Source organism: Semicossyphus pulcher, unplaced genomic scaffold (assembly GCF_022749685.1).
Source record: "Semicossyphus pulcher isolate SPU_LCO1_2020_fin unplaced genomic scaffold, fSemPul1.0.p SCAF_8, whole genome shotgun sequence".
In the NCBI taxonomy this organism is placed as follows: Eukaryota; Metazoa; Chordata; class Actinopteri; order Labriformes; family Labridae; genus Semicossyphus; species Semicossyphus pulcher.
The window spans coordinates 12,088,739-12,114,365 of record NW_027211759.1 but is presented as its reverse complement, the minus strand read 5'-3'; the positions used below and the strand labels follow the sequence as shown (position 1 = coordinate 12,114,365).

At 41.4% G+C, this 25,627-nt stretch overlaps 1 protein-coding gene across 1 annotated transcript in view; it reads left to right on the top strand.

Moving 5' to 3' along the window:
• Nucleotides 1-25,627, top strand: part of LOC138612531 (pleckstrin homology domain-containing family A member 5-like) — an 87,368-nt gene that overhangs the window by 29,453 nt on the left and 32,288 nt on the right. Inside the window, exons 4-6 of the mRNA XM_069685843.1 lie at nt 16,647-16,730; nt 23,479-23,635; nt 23,772-23,876. Of these exons, the coding sequence (XP_069541944.1) occupies nt 16,647-16,730; nt 23,479-23,635; nt 23,772-23,876 (346 nt within the window). The remainder of the gene's footprint in view (nt 1-16,646; nt 16,731-23,478; nt 23,636-23,771; nt 23,877-25,627) is intronic.

Below are 25,627 nucleotides of genomic sequence, written 5' to 3'. Positions count from 1 at the left end.
TCAGTGTTTCAGCAGTAAAGGAAGTAACTGTGAGAGAAGACGGAGCCTTAGCAGCCAGTAAATTTCTCTCCTGGCGGTGATGAATGGATATCTGATGTAGATGTGGAGTCATTCACTGAGAGAATAAAGAAGTTTGTTTAGAGGGGAGATCAGTTTATTTCCTGAATGGATTCATAACTTATCTTTTATGACATGCAGACACACATCGCCTCGAGCCGGCTGGTGCAGGGTTGATTAATATCGTAGCATAAAGTTTGCCTTCGCTCTGTTGCTGCACTGTACAGTGTGGTGTAGGTATTTGTGCTGCGAGAGCTGATGCTGCATCTGAAGCCTTCTCCATAATCAATCTGAAAACACATGATCTCAGCGGGGGAACGAGCGGGCAGAACGGCCGATGAAACATGCTGCGCTGTGCTCCTCCATTGCTGTAAACTCATCAGTTTTGCTGGTTGTGGAGACTCCCTGTGTAGGTGGATGGAGTTAGTGTTATTGGCTCTATCAAATCAGCACCGTGGCCTACATTATCCACTCCCAACAGGCTCATTACACCCGAAGACAAGAGCTTCTATATTCATTAGACTCACTAAGAACTGTGTGCATCTTTTAAGCATTTACCTGGAGGAGATGTGAGCAGGCGTGTAAAGGGTTTGTGTTGTTTGACGATTTTGTGTATGGCTTAGAGGGAATTTCAGTTTACTGTAGATGTCCAATCATCACTGATAGTTAACATAGTCACTTAAAGAAATGAATTCATTTATTTGTGTTACACTGATAAATAGAGCTGTGCTGCAGTGCTGCTAGTTCCTACATCTACCAGGATGCATTGTGCTCCAGCAGCCTGGACTAGCCTCTGCTGCTTTCCTTCTGCTGTATACTCATATTGTGCGATGAAATGTTCACTGGTCAAGGAGTTGTTTTGGCGCTTGTTAGCAGTACAACTAAATGGCCAAGACTATACTCATGACATTGTGTGCCGACTGCTGCTGGAAGCCGGAAGAAAAACTAGATTCTGCAGCAGACACTTTATATAGCTAACTCAGTCGATAAAGACGACTTTAAAATCAGCATGTTTCTCTATAAGGATGATGCAACTGTAAGATGCCATTCTCTATCATGCATTCAAAGTTAGCTGGCTTTGCTGTTTGTCTGGATCGGTTGTGCCGATTTGAGTGTCTTCAAATGGAAAATGGTAATGCACTGTCCTTAAATAGCGCTTTTCTAGTCTTTGCGACCCCTCAAAGCTACACTACATGTCACATTCACCCATTCACACAATGATGGCAGAGGCTGCCACGTAAAGTGCCCGACTGTCAATGAGTCATAACATTCACACAGCGTTGGCTATGGAGCAATGTGGGGTTCAGTGTCTTGCCCAATTACACTTCAACATGTAGACTGAGGGAGCTGGGGATCGAACCACCGACCTCTCGTGTGAAAGATGATCAGCTTCCTGCAGACGGATCTTCAGGTAGCCGTGATGTGAATTCTACCATTCACGTTATCATCAGAGGACGTCAAATGATGTCCAAGTATTTGATTTTCTTCTTTTGTTCTGCGACCACAGAAAGTGAGCCAACATTGTATGCTCATACACTCATTTCAAATGAGAGACATGCATATTAAGGAACTGGCCTAGTGAGTGTATTCTCAATGTTTTAATCAGTTACACAAGACTGCTTTTACTGGTTTAACCCTCATCATTGCTGCCATGAGTCTGCAACTGTGATCCACATACTGCAAACCCGCAGTTACATGTAGCCTACCAAATAACAAATCTGTTCCAGTTCACACTGCTTGTGCTGTCTTGCTAAATGTTTGTTCTTGGTTGAATATTGCTCTAATGTCAATAACAAGTCTCCATATCTGATAGGAACACCTGTCCACTAAAACTGGCTGTCTCCAACCTGCATTCAACCCTGCACGCTAACCCATTAAATCCCTGACTCGGATGTAAGGGATATTAGATGATATCTGCAGGAAAGATGGTCGGAGATTGTCATGCACACTGTGTCTAAGTACTGGTGTAGGCACTAGTAGGAAGCGGAAATGTAAGTTCCAGTGTAATAACAGAGTTGTAATGCGTGCACAAGAACACCTCCTCTTGTATTCATGTATTCCTGCAGGGCCCGGAAACGAAATCTCTCGGAGCCCCAGAGCTTACCGTTTATATGACTTGATCAGATTCCAACAACATTTTTGAGTTTTTCCGCAAGACTCAGAACAACATCCTTCACTCATCATCCTGCAGAACTGAAGCCCCACGGATTGATGCTGTGCTTAGCCAAAGGTTTTTGTGTTTATCTTGAACAGTTGAACTATAAATAATTCATAACCAAATAATTACCTCTGTGTTTGGTTGCCTCGGCGTTGGAAACACAGACTTGACAGGCTGATGCTGTCAGCTGTGTGATCTGAGATGCAAAGGATCTATAAATATTACTTGAATAACCAGAGCTGGAAGCCTCTGTACCCTTTGCAGAATACTGATATACGTGGAAAAAAATGAAGCCAGTCAGCATGCAGTCATGAGTTGGCCGAGATGTGTTGAAGGGGGCTGGGCTGTGCTCATGCTAGAGTGCATCACTATTGGTGTTTTGAATGCAAACTGTGGAATTTGTGACTGTCAGTGCTGCCAGGGCTCACAAAACAGGCCGAGCAGTGAAGCGAGTCTGTCTGACCCCTCTGTTCACTGCTGGCCTTCTGTGAGGTCACTCACCAGAGACATTGTGTTTAAAAACACTCTGGGTTCACTGATCTGCAGGCCTACTTTTCCTCCCACTCTTTCTGCTTCATCCCTGTGGTAACTTGAGAATCTTGGTTTAATCCCAGGATCTCACATAGCCCGAGTCTGCTCCAACTATCATATCTGCTAGAACACTTGCACGAGGCAGTTCCTAGAAACAGCCTTTCGATTTTCAATGTGTCAGTAGCTCAGTGATTTTTGGCCTGCCTGTGTAATTATGGTCAGTGGGGTGTTGCAATTCATGAGAGGATTCAGCTCTCCTAAACTTCCTGGCAGCCTGGGGGGACTGTGAGTTTGACTTCCTCATTGATTGGGCTGTTTTGTTAGCCTCTGCAAAGTTAGCCAGTTCTTTTTTCATCCTTGACTAATTGGTCTTTTTCCAAAGTGCTTGTGTGAACTCATCTTTCTTTCATGATATCCTTCAAAAACTACATTGGAAAAATGCCATGGATTAAACTTTTTATGGCATTGTTTTACTATCTTCAGTAGCTTTACACTCACTTTGTCAGGGTGTTACAGATTGGACACAGCAGTTTATGAGAAATGTTTTCATCTCAGTGTCAGATGCAAATACTTTAATCTCTGCAGCTCCAGCGCACGATAAAACCTGTCCTGTCTGAGATTTCTCAATTCCCAAGAAAACATACCTCCATAGAGAAGTGGAAGCAGCTCCAGAGAATTCTCTCTGCTGCTCCACCTTTGGAATCATGTTAGATTGCATCAATCTTTGCTGGTATCTTCCCTGGAGCATGCCATAGCATGCCATGAATTAGCTAGTTGTGCTTTAAATGTAGCTTAAGTTATCCAGTGTGTGCTTCCTGAAATCACTGCACTATATTAACATGCATGAGAGAAGAAGTTCATATTCATTGAATATTTAACCTCTACAAAGTCCTTTAATGAAAAGGGTAATAGTAATTTTCAGTTCACTGATGTCACTGGAGTAGTGTTGCTCTGAATGTGACTGCTCAGGCACTCAGCAGTCTATTGTTGTATTTCAGCTCCATTTGACACACACAGCTAATTACTGAAGCTGGAGACACACCCCCTTTTCCCCCGCACTTACACACACCAATGCACCAAGAGGGTGGCCATTGCAGCCCATCTTCTCACTGGCTCCCTGAAGACAAGCTGGTAACAGAAGTGTTTGTGCAAGCAGTATTCTTTCGCTCTCGCTCAGTTGGAAACAGAAGCCCCTGCTGAGTGCTGGCAAACTTTGACTGCGGCCGTCATCTTCACCATCAACCCTCCGGCTGCTGCACGCAGCCGCTGTACCTGCTGCTGTTTAGAACACCAGTAGGTAATGACCTGCAAATCAGTGACAAAGGACGGAGCGTGGGAGTGGAGGTGGAAGAGGAAAGAGCCATAGACGAGAGCGAGTGGGCAGGTAGAAGAGGATCCTCAGAGAGTGGATAAACATGTGAACACTTAGCGATTCCCTCTCCCTTCCTGTCTCTCTCTCTGACTCTGTGTGGGCCGTTAATGAGTCTGAAAGCTTCTCCTCGGCATCTGTCAGCTGAGAACCGGATGAATCCTCGAGTGAAAGCTGTAGCTGAAAAGAAACGCTCTATTTCTCATTGATAATTGGTACAATATATAGAAAAAGGGGTTTCTTTAATATCTTCTTAGCCTCATCCATAGACCTCCCTATGAGACCTGTGCTGCACTGCCAAGGACAACAGTTGTTAAACACACAGGATATAATGCAATTCAAGGGATGAATACCTTTTAGAGCACCTCAGCTATTCAAACTCTGGATGTAAGAAACGTTGCATTAAATATTTTATTTTTAAAATATCATAAAATCAAATCTCACTCACCATTATGAGCTTTTCAAAGGTAGCTCTGTATATTGCAGGGCTGTTGTTGGATTGTATTATGTTGCACAGGTGATGCTATTGTTCACAGTGTCTTTGCACAGTGCGTCGTTACTTTATGAGGCCTTCAGCTTTGACAGCCAGGCAGGAGCGCTGGAGCCAAACCGCTGTGATAACATCAACAGATCTGAGCTTGCCCACCGTGTTATCCTCCCTCTGTCATAAAGCCTAATGGTGTGTAGCCATCAGATGGAGAGCAGTTAAGGTTTGGGTTGAGATAAAACAGTTTGCATGACCTTGGTATGGTCACAACCCCACTTAAAAAGATTCTTGGTACAGAAGTTAGGTATCCCACTCCCACTTGAATGCCTGATGAACTGGTATAAGGACTAGTTTGGATTTTCCATGATGCTAATTTATACAAGGAAAAGAATAAACAGTCTGCTGCTGGGTTGATCTCGAATGATTTCACGAGTTTCTCAGACATTTTTAGCCCTGAATGTAGAACGCCTCAAGCTATTAAAAGGAGCAGTTCGCCCCTGGAAAAAGCCACTGTCAGTCAAAGCTGGTGTTCTCTGTAATCGATAGAAGCAATAATGTTTGAAATTGGCGCCATAGCTGTGGAGAAAGCTGTACAAACAACTCGTGTGGTTTCGCCCATTCTACATTCCTACAACACCCAGCGTGCATAAAAACATCTTCAGGTCTGCAGTCTACATTTCAAACCTGGCGATTTTGAACAAGACATGACATCAGAGGCGGGCGTCCTAGATTGGGGAAGTGTAGCTTAGTGAGCTCCCTGGCCTCCTCCAGATGAAGCATTTTACATATTCTAATGGAGGTTTTCCAGGGCCCATTGGAGAAGCGGATAGCATCTTCCAATGGTAGAGAGAAAAATTAACCTAGGACTGAGGTTAAAAATCGGTGTACTGGCCCTTTAAGTGATTTTAAATCCATCCTGAAAATGTATGTTTTGGGATATTTAGCGGGACTTGTTGGCTGTGATGGTGACATTTACCTTTTAATCATCTTGCAACGGCCCTCAAACTGACTTGCAGTTAATGAGTGAGTGAAGGAAAACATGAGAATACTTTGATTAAACTCAGTGTTTAGACACAACTTTAACGATGTGAGGAGGATCAATCCTGCAAGTTGTTCGCCCTGACAGTGGGAAGAATTTTCCATAGAATAGTTTGTTTTGAACACTCACATCCAACATTGATTCAGGCATCCTGGATTTAAAAAGACATGCTCCCTTGTGGCTACACACGGCACACACACAGATGGCTGAACAGCTTGCTTTGAGTTTCTCCTTTGACACTTTTGTGCGGGTGTCGGAGCACAAGCTCCTCATTGGCCTTGGATCAATCCCTCATAGATTGAGTCACTAAATATCATATCAAATATCCCCCATCTCTCTGGTTTTTCTTGGGGTGTGGTGTCCATTCTGTGTCCCAGGTGGTGGCCACATCCCCTGGCTCCAAGCTCCAGCTTTGGGGGCTCTCCCTGGAGGACCAAAGATAGCTGAAGGACTTAATGCTCCCCCTTCCCCCTTGCTTTGAAATGGAAGCATGATGCATTATTTATGAAGTATAGCAAGTCAAGGTAACTCACTTAAAACTGACGGTGTTAACATCCATGTTTTATTTTGTACTGTTTCTAGCCATAAAAAATGCATTTAGTAGTTAGTTTTTTGTCTAAACTCAATGAGAGTTATGAAGACTCTTAAGAAAAGTGAAAGTATCAGTAGAAGGAGGGAACAGGGAGAGAAAAGCAGCCACCAACAGTGTATTGACTGTCTCTGGGTGTCTTCCTGCACCATTGACTGCTCTCAGCAGGTTGATGAGTGGAGGAGCTGTTTGGCATCGAAGCTGTGGCCGAGGTCATTGTCCGGGCTTTCATGTCTTCAATAGCTGCAGGCTCCCTGCTGAACCTACTTAATATTCAGTTCTTTCTTTGCCTCATCCTATTGAAACTAACAAGCTTCAACCAGCACGGTTCTATTAGCCGCAGAAGTCAGGAAACACAGTATACCTCTGCGGATACAGTATTTTTCAACAAATTTACCACAGCCCTGATCAGGATGAGTCCAAATACTTTCATGATGAGCCTTGTGAGGCCATGGTTCCTTTTTAAACATGCTCCTTTGTCAGGACTTGCTGAAGAATGAGCTGAGGGAGGTGTACCTCACCGCATTACCAAATGCCAGAAATCTCTGAGCTCACTCAGGAAATAAAGCTCATATTTATGTGCATATTGTTGACCTGTCTGGATTCAGCCCCAAATAAACAATGGAAAAACTTTAAATCTGGGATATGGTGTCTCTTCAGATCTTCCATGTGGTTTTGTAATAATGCCTTTAGCTGTTATGGAGTGTCTCATATTTTTTCCATTCGGTTTTCCCTTTCTTTGTATACGGAAACCCACTTCAACCATTAAAAGAAAAAAAAAGTAGATGAAAGCTTAGCCTTGATAATAAAAGTATTCCTTTGGCAAATCATAATTGTGAGATATAAGTTTTAATTATAACTAAAAAGTTGTAATTATGAGATAAAAATTCATAATCATGAGACAAAAAGTTGTTTTTATGAGATAGAGTCGGAATTATGAGATAAAAAGCTATGATTGTGAGATTAAAATGAATGAATTATGAGAAATAAGTAATGTCTTTTTTATCTGAAATTATGATTCACCATTGGGACATTATTTTTTTTATCATTCTTTCTTTTCTTAACTGGCGGAAACGGGCTTCCATACCTGACGTGTGGAGGTCTAAAAAGTATTAGATGTGAAGACTTAGTCATATCCGGCTACTGTAGAGGAAATAAAGCTATCTTTTATTAATTTCAACATGGCAACATCACGTGCTGCAGCAGTTTCTCTCTCTCTCTCTCTCTCTCTCTCTCTCTCTCTGTAACCTGTGTTGGCTCGGTTTGTAATTGTGCTGGGAGGAGGGAATAATAAAAGCGCCACTGGCCACCTTGCTTGCTTTACATCCGGACCGTGACATCATCGCTTCTCTGGTTTCAGTGTGTCTCTACTACGGGGCGCACGCGGCACAGCAGTCTGCGCGAGAGCTTCTGCCCTGTGAGCACACAGCAGCACACTGGGCGCACTTCACAGCACACGCTTCTTCTTCAAAGTAACAAGAAACTCTCACGTTGTTACATTTGACGTTCACGTTTGGATAAAACGGTTACCTTTTTTTTGTTCAGTCTGCGCGGTGTTTTTTCTGGCCCGTGTGACTTCAACGCGATTTTTTTTTTAACTGCGTGGACATTTATGGAAGCTTTTCATTGTAAGTAAAAAGCTGCAGTGTTGTAGATTTGTGCGTCATGCTTTGAGTGGGGTTTGTTTGAAACGCGATAATTGAGGTGTGCGGGGTGTTAAATTGTGCTCGTGGTGATGGCTGATGCTATCAAACGGCTATTTAAATGCAGCCCCTGTGATTAGCTTCTGTATTGCAGTTTTAACCAGCTCCTGCCAGGCTCTCAGTCAGCGTTTGTTCCTCCCATTACTTCATGTGCAAACTGCTTCTCTACTCGGGACGACACACCACCACTCCGATAGTGTATTTAGTCAGTGTTTTGTTAAGGCTGTCTATGTTGTTAAGTTAGAGGGTCCTGTGTGCTCGAGGTTCAAACAGTGGTATATATATAATAAATTACATGTGTTTTTATATATAACTTTTGTAATATCACTTAATACTTTAGGGATATATTCACCAATATGTTTTTGTTTTTTAATAACAGTTCTATTTACATTATTTGTGATAAAAGAAATTGCACTTGTTTGGTATAGGATTTACTACTGTACTTTGAACCTGCCTTGCCAAAAAGGAAATAGCAATTTTCGATCTTATCTCTCACAATTTTAAAACTCATAATGTGCGGGTCAGTAAAGCTGAGCCCCAGGAGTTTCATGTAACTGTACACAACAGTGAAAGCGAAGCCCTGCAGGGAAAATACTTGAAACTTCCTTTCTCAGTTTCTGTTTTGTCTGGGGACTCTGAAATTTCAGTGCAGTCTTATTTCAAAGCAACATCTATCTAAATCTCATGTTTAATTCTCTGTGTATGGAGTTTTTGAAAAAGCATATTCCAAAGTGTTGACCATCATGTTACTATAAGCTGTCCTAAAGAGCCACTGTCCTCTCCCCCCAATGACTGTAAGCTGTTACTTTGCATTAGATGATATTTTCTATTCCTGGCAGTACTCGAGTGCACAGTGGTTCTGGATGCTCTTTAAAAGCTTTTATCTATTACAATTACAGTTCAGGCATAATTACAGCATTGCCCACTGTGTTTCCTGCAGTGACCAAACTATGTCCTCTCTTTAATTATCAGTGTAGACCACATCACATCTTTTAAATCTAATAAGCAACAGAAGATGTATTTGATTCCTTTTTTATATTGTGGTTTATGACAGAACTTCTGGGACACATAAGGAGCAGTTGAACCTGTTCCTCATGTTGTGTTCTTTGGCATTATGTTAGCAGTTTCTTTTTGTTAGCCTTAGGACATGTGCAAATATCATCTGTGAGGTGAGCTGCTATTTTTCTGTTTGACTGTAAAAATAAGGCAAATCTGAGGTCTGTTTTGATCCGTAATGTCTTTGATTGAAGTATCTCTGTTGGGGCTTTTGGTCGAGGAGATCGTACACATAGTATAGTGTGGTTTAGCATGTGTGCAGTGCTGCTATCACCGTGCAAAGCCAAAGATTAGGATGACACTTGTCAAACCCAGAGGGAGGCTGTGCTGTCCCAAGTACTTATTCACTCTGAGCTCATTCAGTGACCATTGCCTTCAGTCTTCTGTGTTTCCTAAAGACTTTAAATTTTTCAGCAGAGTTTCTAACAGGCTGGATTTATTTGAGCTGGTCATGCAGACCTTTTTAAGGCAGTCAAGTCTGATAAACTGTGAATTGTAAGGAGCAGCCAGCAACAAATCTTGGATGGAGTGCATCTGTTTTAACCGGCCCTCCAAATACATTGTACTGAAGGAGACACAGATTTCATAAAACGGCCTGTCAGCTGTCATGGAGATGTACAGATTCCCTGTTATTGGCTCATAGTCCGGCCCAGGCACTCACTGAGCACAAGACATCAAGAGGGAGTGGAGGGCGGAGCCGTGTTTCATTCCAGGCTTTGACTCATGAGAGATAAAACAGGAAAATGCTGAAAGCTGCAGAGAGTTATGCTATCTCATATTCAGCTAATTTACTAGTTGTAATATACAGACCCATCCTTGGCTTCCAAAGTGCTTTTCAAACTCAGTTATTCAAGTGATAGCAAGATGTTTATTTTGCCTGATGGCAGCAGCTATGTGGGGGCATGACACTAGCTCATGGGAGTGAAGCCGTTTGTAAAGAAACATTTGAGCTTTGCATGTATTCAAAAGCTCTCTGTTGATTTGCCTCCTAATGTATTATGCCATAAACAGGGAAGCCATTGTTACTTCCTACTTAATACTGCTAGTTTACTCTTGAATCATATGAAACAGCCTTTTCACACATATTCCAAGAAAAACACAAGCCAATAGTCGAATCATAATTGAATCGCCTGCAGTTTCCAGCCTTTTTTCCATCTATATCTTTAAGGAGATGACCTTCATTATAATAGTCTGAGTGCTATTTAAGGTGCCATACATCTTTATCATCCCTGCAGTGAACTTCCATAGCTACAAAGTATGGATGTTGTTTCTGTCTCACATCCAGGAAATCATCATGACAGTGTTGTTTTGTTACAGTGCTTTCAAAAGACTGCCTTTCGGTTTCTTTCATGTACCTCATCTTCCATGAAAACCCCCCTGAATGCTCGCCCGCTGCGTGCTTTAATGAAGCCTGAAATTAAACATTGAGTAGCTAACAAGGGGAGTTCTGCAGAGACTGAAAGTGAAGATGGGAACTTTTGAGGTAAGCGTCATATTTGGAATTTCTCTGATATAAATACACCTTTAAGGAAGTGATTCTTCAGTGTGATGAGGAACAGTTGTAACATGTTGGCCTTTGGTCAGAGTTAGGTCACAAAGAGGCTTGTGACTGGAATGCACGGTATTTTACCTTCAAGAAACTTTCTGAATTTGCAAAAAAATCTGTATCCTCCTGAAGGCAGCTTGTTTCCATGGCTCTGAAATCTTCCTGACTCGCCTGTTCAGCTGTGTCACCTTGACACACTTTGCACACAGTCGCAGCTGCTTCGAGGGGGCTGCTAATTGAATTGTTTGTGAAAAAAAATCTGATTTGTGGCTCAAATGAGCAGCTGTTTCTGTGCTTAAGCACAAAGGTCTAAGGTGAAAGTCAAAGCTTCATAGGCTCACAGCTGAAGCTACCAGATGGGTTCCTTATAATGATTGTGGTGTGTGGTTTTTCCACAACTTTTTCCTTAAAGACATGTACCCTAATTCGTCCCGGATGTGACAGTAGTCCAGGTTGCTCTTGTGTGACACCACGTTGCTTCATGTTGCTGCGCTGTGTTTCATGTGGCCTCTCGGGGACTGCAAAGCCCCTGTATTGTCTTTTTTGTCTTTCCTCCCGCTGCCCTCCGAATGCCCACTCGCAAACTGCCTAGTCTGCTTGTTCTGCTCAGCTTTTGTGAGGAGCGCTATTCATACCTTCAGTCAATGTCCATGTGGTATTGAGGAGCTCCACTGCAGCCCGACTCTGTTTTCATGCTAGTTAAGAGTGCTCACCTGATAATGGGAGAGTGTTAATCAGTACCCGCTGGCCTTGTGCGAAGTTGTGTCCAAGTTCCTTCCTGTGTAATAGGATTAGATTTATAAGCATTAACGAGAGAATCAATAATAACTGAATGGCTTGTTTTGGTGATTTACAGTTGTATTTGTTTAAGGGACCAAGAAGTTTTCCTGTTGGACTCTTGGAGGCTTAGCGTGTGTGTGCTTTCCTGTTGTGTGCTGACATTTAGAAAGGATGTTAAACGTGTGTGATCTTAAACAATGACGCTTTGAAATGTCACCATACAGTCACACGTGTAAGATCAGACTTTAACGTGATTAGCACTGATATGTAACGTTAAGGAAGCTGTCTGTACCAGGTTTTGAGATAAGATTTCACTAGCGCAGCATTGCTAAGATAAGAGTGTGGTCCTTCTGGGTAATGTATGCGAAAATGTTCATATATACCACATCCTTGGGAAAAGAGGCGGGACTGCTTGATTGGTCTGACCTGCACTGTTCACTTCCCTACAGCAGGCTTTCCACTCCGCAGAGGACCCGAGGCGGCTTGAAAGGCATTCAATTTAAAATAATTAGGAAAGATTTGCTGTGGTGAGGCAGTATGTATTTATAGAAGTCGTGAGGACAGACAGAGAGGCAGGACTTCCTTAGTGTGAGGTTTCCCAAAGAAAAAAAGCAGTAGTTAAAGATGGTGAGCTTGAATTTTTTGTTGTGAGGTTGATAGATCATTGGAACCTTTTACTGTGTTGCTTTTTTCTATTACAGCAGCAATAAGATGTGTTTAAGATGATTACTATGAACTTTCCTCTACTCTATATGTTGGTTTAAACCATATAAACTGATACAGGGACCATTTGTTACAGCACATCTTCCTCGCTTCCTAGTTAATAATAGATGTCATTTTGTATCTTAAAGAGTTTAAGTGTCACAAATCATCAAAACCTTGCTCCCTCTCATTTCCCATACCAAACATTGTAGGTTATCTTCCATTAGCGTCAGCAGAAGTTGCAGAGTTGGTTCTTTAAAGCCTTTTTTCATGAATTCCACCATATGCAAATGAGCAACGGCAGTTCAGACTCTTCATGGAGAGTAGAGTTGTTTTTGTGTTTTGAACACAGAAGGAAGAAATCCCCTCTCTTTTCACAGTTAGGCAACACTTGAAAAATTTGACAGAACAAATGACCAGAAGGCCTGAGAGAAGTTAAGCTGCAAGGATGCTGGTTATTCTTCTTTTTTCTACTGTACATTCAAAAGAGAGACAGTTTGAGGCAGATTTAGTTTTAACATCAGATATTTTAGAACCTTAAACAGTCGAACATGAAAAAGATGTAATGCTAATCCAAATGCTTGCCCCTACCTCACCTCTTTAAAAATGTATCAAGCAAAGATCTGAATTCCAGGTTTGGTTTGGTTTTTCTTTGTAAAAATAATCACGCAAAGAAGCTCCCAAACTCTGGTGTTAAAACTCATAAAGAACTTCCCCCTTCTCGCTAATGTAAAGCTCCTTTTGGCTCTTGTTTGTGGTTAAACTGTAAAAGAGGAGTAAGGGATCAAAGACCCACCCAGAACAATAAAAGCTAAGCCTGTGGAGTGTTGACCCCCGAACCTTAAGCTCTTCATTACTGCAGCTCACTGCTAATTATTGTGGACAGGACAGTCTAGAAGCCAGAAAACTGCCCAACCCACCTTACTACAGGGTGGTCAGCTCTTACAGCCGCTCCTAGTACCCCACTTGTAAACATCTGAGGTCAAGAGGGAAGGAACCCCCTGGTGCCCTTCATCCATACCCTCCCAATAAACCAACATCTCCCTCCGGAAAACAAGAAGAAATCTTATATGAGGAGTATACAATGTTGTTGCCTTCTCTATTGAAGCATAATGTCACCATATGCTTCCCTTACGGTACAGCCCAGTGATTTTATGCCAACCTAATCTTGACTATAGTGACCACAGACCACATCCTCCACAGCATGTGCGACCATAAGTTGGCAGAGCTATTTTAAAAAAAACATATTTGCCCCAAAAGAGATTTAATCCTGAGCTGGTAGCCGAGCAGCTTCTGTTGATTTAGATTCAACATTGTCTTTGTTTACATTACCATTCATAATGTTTTCTGAGGGCTCTCACGCCGCATGAGACAAGGCAACCATCCCACACAGTCATATTGCGATCAACTTGATGCAATGTGGAAAATTAGATTTAATTTTGAATAATGTATGGTGTAATGCGGGATGCCTTTATCCTTTTTGTCAGCCTGTCACAGTAATATAGTAAATGTCACTACCTATAATTTGAATATGATGACAAAAGGAGAAACCACAGTTTTTTCCACTCTTTTCGAGGTCGTCTAAAAGGAGGAAATGTGTATTGCTGTTTTTCATTCGGTCTATTTTAGCCTACGCAACCACACCCATCATGTTACTCCATGGCCCCCATGTTTTCCACTGAGGTTGAAGACGATCGTGCCCTCCCATACCACATGGGTCATGTTGGGAATGTTTAGGACCTTCTCAAATGGCTAACGTCCTTTTAGGTATAGGAGCTCTTTGAAGTCACACACCCCCCTCTTAAAAACACTGACCCTGCACATGTGTCAAGCTGTACATCTGCAAGAACTTTCCTAACGTCAGGAGGGCCTTTTAATTTTTATAGATGATCCCCTAAAAACCTCGGTCCACTTCATTTTGAAGGTGATACTTTAGCTGAAGGGTTTGAACACTTCTATTAAGCACTTTTTTAATGTCCGGATCATCTGCTTGTAGCTTTCTAACAGAGAAACTGGATATGCATTTGATTATCTGATTCAAACGTTGAATTGTTTTGGATTTGGTGTAAGCATTTGGAGAAGTGCTTTAACCTGAGGGGGCCGCTCCACTGCTTGCATCTACAAGTCAGGTTTTATGGTACCAGATAAGAAAATTACCTTCTTCTCACTTGACTCATTACTTCAGGAAAGATTTTTATCAAGAATTTATGGTCTTTATTGCTATTTTATGGTCTTTATTGCTAGTGTTAAATCTCCTTCAATCAGTATTATGTGGATTTTCTAAATGATGGGCCCATTTAGAGTAAAATTGATGAAATGGCAGGTATGCTTTAGGGCTACCTGGCATTGAGAAGTCGCCTCTGCAACCTGTCAACCAATTTAGATAGGCAACAATGCATATCCACCATACCGTTCACACAAGGTAACTTCAGAAACCAAGATGGTGATGGCCAAAATGCTGACCACAAGGCTTCTAAATAGTTGTCCACAAAACTGTGGCTGTGACCATTTCCTGTATACAGGATCCTATCGTTTTGACTAAGTTAGGGGCAGTCACCCTGTTGATTGACCCTGTTGTTAACTCTTAGCTGGGGTTCGGTCGACCACCGAGTCTAGGTGAAGTCTTAAAGGTCAGACTTTTAGAAGAATGACCTGGTTTCCACTGTAGTAGATGTTTGACTCACTTTCTTCAGCTATTTTTACTTTGTCATTTTTTTTATTGGGCATGTAGTATTTGATTCACTTGTGGGAGCTTGCTTGCTGAAAGTATATATTTCCTGTACCCTCATTTAGAGCCAATGGGTCTTCACTACATGGACAGCCAATCTAAAAAGATGAGCTGAAACCATCTGAAAACTGCATAGATTTTTAGACTGGTTGTTGATTCCCAGTATTAAGGGCAATACTAGCAACCCTTCTGTGATAACAAAGCTGTTTGATTCAGAGCTGGTACTCATTTGTGTACTATTATTTTTTCGTCATTACCAGTATGCATAATGAAAAGTTCAGAAACAGCATTTAAACTCCTTTTCCATTTAGTCCTGGCTGAAGTACCGCATGAAAGAAAGCTTGTGGTGCATGCATCAAGTCACTGTTTCCAACTGAATCAAATGTATCAAAAGCTAAAAAATCCCAACATTTTAATTATATAATCATTCTTTTATCTCACTTTAGTGTACATAAATACCTATCCAGACTGTGCTCTCTTCTTAAATGTGTAGCCAACATATGTGCAGAGCAGTATAGGCATGTGTGAAGGGAAACCAAAGAGAAATGGTGCCGCTGGTCTGCCCAAAGACCGCACAGAATGCTGCGCTGCCAACAGTGCCTCCAGTAATTATAGGCCAGAGCTGTGGAGACTGTTGCTCTCCAGGCTAAACTGAAACTCAACCTCCTATTTCATGCTCGGTATTTGCTCTTTTCAGGACACGAGTACCCCATGTTTAAAACTGTTATTTTTGGGCCGTAGCTCGACTCTCTGGTGTTTATAGTAGAGCCTGAATATAGAATAACTGTCCAGCATGTAAAAACAGTAGTTGCAGCTCTTCTCTTGATTTCCATAATCTAATGTCTTGCTTAATCTATACTCCTGCCAATATGTTTGATTAATATATAAACAACAGGCACTCTTCAGCTACTGAACTTCCCATCGCTAAGCTACTGACAGGATAATCAAATAACAATTGATTTTCCATCTCCAGCTGCTACGTTATGAGAAGCGGAGGCTCGGGAAATTGATCATTTAGCAGTCTAGTTTCTATTTAAACTATAGTGATGAAACATAAGCTTAGGATTTACAGGCAGCAGTAGGGGACAGTGAAGCTTGTAACTCTTACTAGTTGGTTTTAGCTGCTCCATGGCTACCTAGATCACACACACCACTGACCGGGCTCTGCTTTACTGGAGCGCTGCTGCTGTTTGAAGAGGCCTCAGTCCTTTCTCTCCAAGGACTGTGTGGTCTGCATCCTGGTGCACTAATCATGTCAGGATGGAAGTGACTGCGAGTCATTGTAATTGGCCAGCAGGATGGGTGTGTGGCATCTTCTGTCATTAGATATTGGGTGTATGATTGACAGTAGCTTGCTGGAGGCTGCAGATTTTTATAATTTTGCAGATTTGAAAGTTGAAATTAGATGTGCGTTGATCTTATTTGAACAGGAAAGAGGTTTTGTTTGTTGTGACACATTTACTCTACCCTATCTTCCTGCGCTTGTTGGGGCATAAACATCACCAACTCTGTTTCATGGAGTGTTTAAGCTGTTTTTCCTTTAAGCTTCATCTTTTTGTTTTTTCATGGACTTTGGTGTGCCACGATTGCTCGTTCAGGTGTCTCTCTGACCCAATATATGTCTGGTGGCACCAGATTTACTGTTTGGACCAATTTTTGATCGATGGATTCATCCTCGGGCAGAACTTGTGAATACTTTTCCTATATTTTGTGTTTTTCATTTCTCATTTCTACCAAACCAGTACAAGCTTGTTTTGCGCTGCAGGTGAAGAGTTCAACCTGCAGCATATCCATTCACCCTTTCAAATATAGACGCATTGCTTTTGATGGACTTGTGTTATGTGTATGAAGTGCTTTCTAACATTGATCCCTCTTTTTTCCCCCTTCTCTACTCTCATTAGTCACAATGAGCGGAAGGTGACCTGCAAGCATCCTGTCTCAAGCTTACCCTCACAAGACAACTGCATCTTTGTCGTCAACGAACAGTAAGTCTCTTGTTTTTAGCTGTTTGAATTCCACTGAGTTGCATTTTTGAGTACTACAGTGTGCTGTTGCAACTCTTGATGTGTAGGCAACATTGCGCAAGTCTGAGCCTTGCCACCCTCTATTTGAATTCCTGCCCTTTCAGAGCAAAGCCTCCTCCATTCAGTGCTTCTTCCAATCCTCATAAACAAAATCCTTTGAAATAAGATCTAACCTTCTGTTTGGAAATGTCATTTTTTAGATGGATCGTTAGTTATTGCGCAACTTCACAGCTTCTGCTACAAGTGCCAAGGCAGAGTAAATAATCTTAATGCAAAAGTCTGACAGTAAAAAAGCTATTGTGTCATGTAGTGGGAATGCAGTGATTCACATGTGTCCCTTGTTTTGACCCAGACAAGAGTTCACGGCCTTATCGGCTGTCATAAGTTCAAGGAATTGTCCCCCCACATCCATGTGATCATCCCCACTGCTTTTAAGCACAGCAGTCATCACATGTCCGCCCACATGAGTGGACCAGAGGCCACTCATCTTGAACTTCCACTTCAACTCTATGAAACTGTCAGCCTAAACTTAGCCTGTTTCTTACTAAGCGTGGAAACAAAGGGCAGATGCCGATCTAAAACTTTGGCTTCCTTTGCTGCTTCCCACTCAAACTTACTTCCATGTCCCATTCTGTGAGTGTACTAAATATACTTGTGCTAGACCGTTTGCATCACGGCCCACACCCTGACACTAGCCTCAGCTTTCATGTTCCAGCCTAGACATCTCAGCTTAATGTTGTGCAACATGCTCTGCTCAGTTACTCATTTCCCTTAGAAACTCCTGTCATGGCAGATTCCTCATAATGTAGTGTTGTGCGCTGAAGTCACCTCATCGCAACTGGTTTCCATTATTCGATTGAGCAAAGAGTGCTAATTGAAATATGTTCTGCTTCAAGACATGAAATTTCACTCCCATGTGGGACTTTGTGGCCAAGAAGTAGTGGAAGATGAATCCTCTGATGGCCCATCAAGAGCACCAGTTTCGTCTTTTGTCGTTTTGTGGCTTGGAAATTAAAAATGTGGTTTCACCGGAATATGATGTGGCGCCTTTTTTGTCGCACCAAATGAATCTGAAGCTGCATTCGTTCAGCAGAGATGGAAAAAATCAAGAAAGGGTTGTGAAGTAGCATTTGGTGCCAGAACTGTCACACTGCACTCTCTTGACACATTCCTCCCCTCGCTGTGTTATTCTCACATCTCTGCTGTTTTTCATGCTGAGAGGCACAACACGCCCCTGCAAGATGATATCTAATTTAGCAATTAGGGGTTTATCATTCTGAGCTAAAATAAAGAAAAGATTCTCTATCAGATCTGGAGATTAACTTCGAGATAGTGACATGAAAACTTCTGCATGGCTCATTGTTGTTTTTAAGTTTTGTTACAGGGCAGTTTCATCCAACAGTTGGCTCTGTTTTAGAAAAAGTGATAAGCAGGAAAATCTTCACCCGAGACAAGTAATAAAAGGCAAAGAGGGATTTAAGCTGGCACAGGGATAAAGAGGCCAGGCTGAAAATCACTGCCTAATCTGCTCTGCACTTTAAGTACACCCTAAACAACAAGAAAGGTTAACGTTTAGCATCATGAATTTTTGTTACAGTTTTTTATAACAAATAAAGACTTATAATATAGTTTGTTTAAAACATAAGCAGCTGAAAAGGAAGTATGAGTTATTCAGAGGAAGGAAACCCACGCTCAGTCCTACCACGTGGCTGCATTCGTATCCCTATTTAGAAAAACAACATAGATCTGCAATGATGTGTGAAACTTATTTACACGTCCATGATGAATGCCCGATTGTTACGGGTCGGGGCATCCTCAGCTAAACATATCCAACATCTATGAAACTGTCACTCATACTTAGACCCTGTGTTATGCTGTGATGAAAGTTACTGCTCGAGCCACAGCTCAGTCTTGTCTTTGACAGGTGGCTTCACCCACCTCAGTGAATGTTGACCTCAGCATTCTGCTGTCATTAGTGTACATGTGTGTGCCTTTTTTAGCGCTGCACGTGGCTGTGTGCAACTAACAGGGAATATTTGTAGAACTCACATGTGAACATGAACTGTCCATACCTGCAATGATTAAACTTCAGATCTAAGTTTTACCATGCAGTTTATGCTGTGGCAGCCATACCTTTAATATTTATAGATTTATCAGAACCAGATTTGCAGCTCGCCTTCAAACCATTGTTTTGTCAAAATAACCGAACTTTAATTGTTAAGAAATATATCTTTCCTTTGTTTTGTAGTGTAAATTGTGGGAAATTGTGTCACCCAGCGTTTAGCAGGTAATAACACTGTGAGGTGCAAATTGATTACTGTGTGTTCTCCACATTTGTGACACGTGAACATGTCTGTGTGTCAATAATAACCCTTGTTGTCTCACACTAACCACAGACTGTGGATGTTTCACTGGTGTTTTGCCTGATGACCTGTTTGCATTCCAAAGTCCGGGAAGGTGCATTTTTCCTGTCCGAACTTTTTGTTGTGTTCATCCGAAACTTTGAGAGCAGTTATTACAGAGTTAATTAGCTAATCTAGCAAATATACTAAACTACCAGACTAGCTCTTGTGCTCCAGGCTGCCTGATTTACAAACACCATTTAAAACCAAACCTAATTTTGACAGACTTTGTACAGAACAGTAATACAGTTTAAGCATCATACATTTTTTGTAAGTTGATATAAATGTTGCAGAATCAACAAAATGGGTCTAAATATGGTCAAATCGCCATCACAGGTCCCTGAATTTTAGCAAATCAAAATAGTATTTGGGCAGACTTTATATTAGCAATTATCATTGTTCAAAGAATGTAAACAATTATGGGTCCTGATGAAACTTGATATTTACAACCCTAATGTATTAAAAGCATCCCACCTTAATGAATATGATGACGTGAGTGGAGTTAGTTGGGTAAATAATGTTGGTATCTGTAAATCTTTGGTTTTATCCCCCAGCTCTCTGCAGATGTATACAGTGATACTTGATCTGTGTATGCTTGCCTTGTCTTTAACTTTTTTGTTCATTAAAAAGAAAAAAAAAGTTCAGGTTCAGCACCAAACAAAGCAGCCTTATTTCTTTAGAAATGCTGCGTGGTCATTTTAAAAATGCACCCTCAGCCGCTCAGTTCAGTGCCCCCCCTCCCCCGTGTGCTTAGAGCACCAAGCTTCAGTGGCAGTGTAATCCCTCCTCACTTTTTTTGCATACACAGACCCACACACTCACACTGTTACACAAAATCCATGCAGGAGCAGGCAGGGATGTGACACACTAATACATATGGGTTAGTCTTTCTGTGTGGAATTGATTTAAAGGCTTTGTCTTGTTGTACTGCCCCCAAGACAACATGAGAACACAATGTGCATTTAACACAAACCATACAAATGTAGTATACACAGAGCTAGAAGTACATGGATATTTCGGTCACTTTTAAATCTACTGAATGCCACTTGTGCAGCTTGCAGGTTGCAGTCTGATCTCATGTTGAGAAACTTGGAAGTTATTCAGGGATCTCAATGTTTGGAGTTTGCATGCTCTCTGAATGCTCCTCTTGGTGCACCGGTCTCCTCCACCAGACTTCAGACACGCAGGTTATGCGGGATCAAATGAACACACTAAATTATCCCCATGTGTCAGAGTAAGTGTGCTTGCCTGCCTGTCTGTTGGCTCTGTGATGGATGTCCCACCTGTCCATGGTGCTTCTTTGTAGGGATTGCTCAGTGGACCTACACTGTACATAACATATATAACCAACTAAACACCCTGTTGACATGAAGCTGTGGTAAATAAAAAGGTGGTTGTTGTTTAGCTCTGGTATTTTACTTCAGCTATCACTGAGTCTGTACATCACAGTCATGTCCTCTGTGGGTTTGGGCTGTCATGAGAAAGGCACCACCCTCAACAAGAAAATAGTAGTTTAAAGCAGACACACACTTAAAACAGCATGCTGTGGAAACGAACGGTGACACAGTCCATGTGGAGTTTCATGCTGACATTTTAGAGGAAGGCAGCGAGAGCAAAGTTTCATTTCAAAGTTTAGATGCGAGTATTTCTCCACTGTGGGTGTGAACTTACTGAAAGTGATTGAGGAATAAATACCACAGGGCCCAGATGAGGGAATCCTTAATATAGAGGTGTCCTGTGAATTCACACCATCAAGGCTTTATTAAGATAATTTTTCAGACAATATATTTCAAAGTGGAAGCTACTTTTAAAGCTACTTGTCAATTTGTCAGCAAATGTTTTCATAGTTGATTAATCTTAATGTTTATTTTTTAAGCACAGATGCCAAAAAATGACTTCTTAATAAAGAAATCTCTGCCTTTGTTGATTAAATTAAACGACAAAGGAAACTGAACATATTTGGGTTTTGACTACTTGACAGAAGAATCAGTTTAAATATGTCACATTAGGTTTCTGGCTTATTTTGATTGGGGTTTTCCACAGGCCAAATGATTACTGGATTATTTGATTTAATATTGGCAGATAAATCAATAAGGGAAAAAAAATTGTTGCAGCTTAGGTTGACACTATGTAAGCAGTCCTCCAAAATGTCAAAATTGGCCAACAATTACGTTTACGTTCCTTCCAAAAACACATTGGTTAAAACTATTCGAATATCTATTTTTGTGCAATATGTCCACAACAAGGTATACCAATACAACGAGAGGCAAACTTACTTGCAAAGATATATTTAACAAAACTTCAACTTGTCTTTTTAAAAAATCAACATGCCTACGCCTGTCTGTTATGCTGGGGGTGAGAATCTCTAGTTAAGTTGATTAGCGTATAAAGAGACGTGATGCATTCAAAGTTCCTCCGTAACCAAGAGAGTACGCACAAGGACATATGAGAACACGCGAGAACATGTGAGACAGCCGCAGTAGTGATGATTTTACATCGAAGATTAATTTTAATATTCAAGTTTTTTTTTTTTTTTTTTTTTTTTTTTTTATATAAATGTAGTTATATATTTGAATTTAGAATATTCGTTGACACTCCACGTATATTTCATGGTGAGAAATTTATAAACAATCAAATGTCAAGTTTGTCATCACAATTAGCAATGAAAAAAACCCCATTATATAGTAAGGACGTGTTCTTGCCATGATGTTGCCTGATACTTAAAGTGTTCATAGTGGCTGTAGTGCAGCATCATTTGTCATTTCTATTGTTTCTATCTTCCTGCAGTCACAGACCAGCTCTTAGACTTGAGCAGCTAATTAGACACACTCATTACCTTTAAATTTCACTGCATGCAGATCGATTATCAGGCCAACACTAATTACCAACAAAGCCCAAACACACAAACAAACACTACAGTCCAAAGCCTGGAAATGGTCTGTTGGCCAAATAAAACAACCTCACTCATTCTGCTTCTTCACCCCTCTGAAATTGACACCATGGATTATGCTTCGCTAATGAATTCTCCTGTCATTGAAGGTGCTGCAAATCTTTATAGCTCCATTTCTTGAGTGAGCTCATTACACAGAGGAGAAGGCAAATCTCAGTTAGCAGCTATTTTCGAACGGTGGGTTGAAAACTGTGTGCTTTTCGACTCGAGAAAACATTAGTCGCCCACATATCCTCCCAGTGACTTCCTTGATGGTGTTTCCAGGGATGTGTCACCTCTACACAGAACAGCCTTATATTTTCAGACTCTTAAGTGAACAATAACAATAAGATTTCTCTTTTTGCTCTTATTGATCTAGCAGCCATAAAATAACAACTGCATAATAAGATGTTGCTGCTTCTTGCAGTTCAGCCTCGGCTTGTAACAACCCACATAACTTGTCTTCTAACTGCCTGCAAGTCAGCGTGTGATGTCATTGTTTCGTCTCGTCATTTTACTGAGGCGTCTGCAGGTAATATCAGTCCTGTCACTCTGCTGCACGGGAATGAACATCCTGTCTTTGTTGCCTGTTGTTATGAGCTGATGTTATCCCTCGTGATCCCTTTTTGTGTATGTGCACAAAACTAGCATGAAGTCTGAATTGTTAAGTTTTCTTAATGGGATTTTTAAAAATGTTTTAATAGTTTTGTCTTTGTCTAACAGATGAATCTTTGTGGTAAATATGAATTAACTGGTTATAGATGATCAAATGAAGGCCTACTTTTTATGAAGAATATTAAATATGACTGTTAGATCATTGATGAAATAGGCGGGAGTTCGCAGTGGCTGGGTTGGCAGCTTCTGTCCTTATTCAGTGACCTGAAACCAGTACATCTGAGAGATTACCCTTTTTTTCTCCGCTGCAGTATTTTTGCTCTACTCTGGTTTTCCTGTCCCGCTCCCTGTAGACCACAGCGTTGTTCCCTTCCTAAAGAATGTAGGACATCTCCATGGGCCAGAAACAACGTATTTCATAAAGTGTTAGATCCTATGTCACATGCATTGAACTTGATCTTTAAAAACTTATGAGTATTTTGACCTGATTCATGCTGGATTTCAGTCTGTCAGGCAGACTGTGCAAACCATTTAAAGCTGGGGGGATGTATCTGCAGTGACAGGGTGGGAGTAATTGGCTTGATTCATAGGCCCATGTTGAGAACTCATTATATAATGGTCTGAACTTCAGAGGAATGATGGCTGAACAGACAATAATGTCTGCTTCTTCCTTTTCCCTTTCTTTTCCTGAGGTCATTGAACATAAATCGGCAGTCTGTATTTCCGACTCATGATTTTCCTATGTGCTCTTTGTCTTTTCTAGATCTGCCCCGAAAGTGTCGGCGAATGAGAAGAAGGAACGGCCGCTTAGCACCATGAGTGAGGCCTCCAACTACACAGGCGGCTCGGACTACGCCGCAAACCCAAGCAGCCCAGCAGGACGAGTGAGTGACACACATGGAGATGGGATTATCGTGCATGTCAGTTAAGTTTGGAAAAATACTAAAAAACTAAAAGGGATCATATTTGATGCCTTTGAGAAAAGTCTACAAAAATGTTCTTTTTTTTGTGGATTGACCTCAGTTTGCTATTTTCTCCTTCATACTGTAATTCTAGCCTTCAAGACCTTCCAAAAAAATTCACAACTTTGGGAAGAGATCCAACTCCATCAGGAGGAATCCCAGCGCCCCGGTAATCAAGAGAAACTGGCTTTATAAACAGGTGAGGAAGATTCAATTGCTTCTTTAAAACATTTATTCTAAAAAAATAATGTGCAGAGAAGCAGAGCAGCTAACTTCAATTTTAGCCAAGCCAAGTCTATCTGTCAGTTGAAGATGAAATGTCTGGATAACTATTCAGTTGATTGTCACCTTTTTTGGACATTCATGTCAACCCAATCTGGGATCTCATCGGCTATAGTCTGACGGCGATATAGCCTCTTGGGACAACGGTGAACATGCCGGGGCATGTATCCGGCCATTAGCAATACGACTTCCTTTTCCGCGTGCTGCATTGTTTTTTAATTAACGGGTCTTACTTTTGCCAAAATTTCAACATCGTGATGCAGATTTGTAAAAAGTAAAAATGAAGCTTTGTCAGGTCTCAAGAGGAGAAGAAAACTACTTTTTAAAATGCTCCTTTGTTGAACAGAGGTCGGATCGATCATTTCTGATGCATTGGAGGTGGTCAGGAAATCTGAACGCTGAACGGCTTTTGTGACATCGCGTCAAGGGAATTTATCAGATTGTTAGCTGTTAGCATGCAGATGTCTGTTTACAGAGATTAATAAGAAGCTAAATCATCGTCAGATGAAGCTGGTGGGAGCCGGGATGTCATTACGTCCCGCCTACTCTTGCTCTCCACACGGACTGTTTTTCCTGCATACGCCGCAGCCTGCTGATACGTGATTGGTCAATATTACACGGACTAAAAGCGTACTACAAACAGAAACCAGAACACTTGCCATCTGTAAAATTCATGTCCCTGCCTACAGATCCTACATTTCTATGTATGCATTCTACATTTCTATGTAGAATCTGTAAATAGAGATTAATGTCCATCTAAAGATGGATTGAAGAGACCTTGCTGAGGACTTGACCTTTTTAGCGCCACCATCAGGTCAGATTGTAATCTGTCCCTAGAGGGGAAATTCGGTGACATCCCCCCTGTACTTTGTGTTGATAGTGTTGTGTTGAGCATGATCACACACTGAACAAAGGTGGTGAACATGCTAAACATTATAACAACAGAACTCTGGCATGTTAGCATTTTCATTAGCATTCATCTTAGCTTGTTCATATTTGTTTGATCATTTTTTTGATGAATGCATTTAGAGTATAACATGGATGTATTTGGAAAAGTGTTTTAATTTCAGCTTTAACCCAGAGGTCTTGTGCATTCAAACTTTGTTAAATCATTTTCAAACTCTATCGCTATATTATAAAGACTTCTTCCTTTTCACACATAGAACAAGGTTAGTCTCTCTCTCTCTGTGTAAGATGTGCTACAGCCGTCCTGTGATAACAACAGAGGAGGCTTTTAGATGTCTTCCAGGATCTGAGCTTCTCTTTGTCCAGTGTTTCTGCTCAGCCAGTCATCCAGAGCGGCCACTGTTTAAATACCAATCCCTCATCACGGCTCCCTGGTTACTTACAGGAGGGTGAAAAGGGGGTGCTTGAGGCAGCCCTTTGGTCAGACGGGGCTCTCTCATGCTTTTTAAGTGGGAGACTCATTTAGTTTTGATTGCAGCCTCCTGGCGCAGCTTTGTGAACACATGATGGCTTCCTTTGGTACAGCTGCCAGCTGCTTTTTCTTTGGGGACCTCAATCGGGGTGACGTAGATCAAGGAAAAGACTCACAAATCTGCTACCCTGAATAAAAGCTGGATTTGCACTTTTATTTTCCTGCCTCATTGAAACCTGGAAGCTATTGAGGTCCTTGGCCGGGGGAAAGCTGCAGCCCTTCAGTTGATC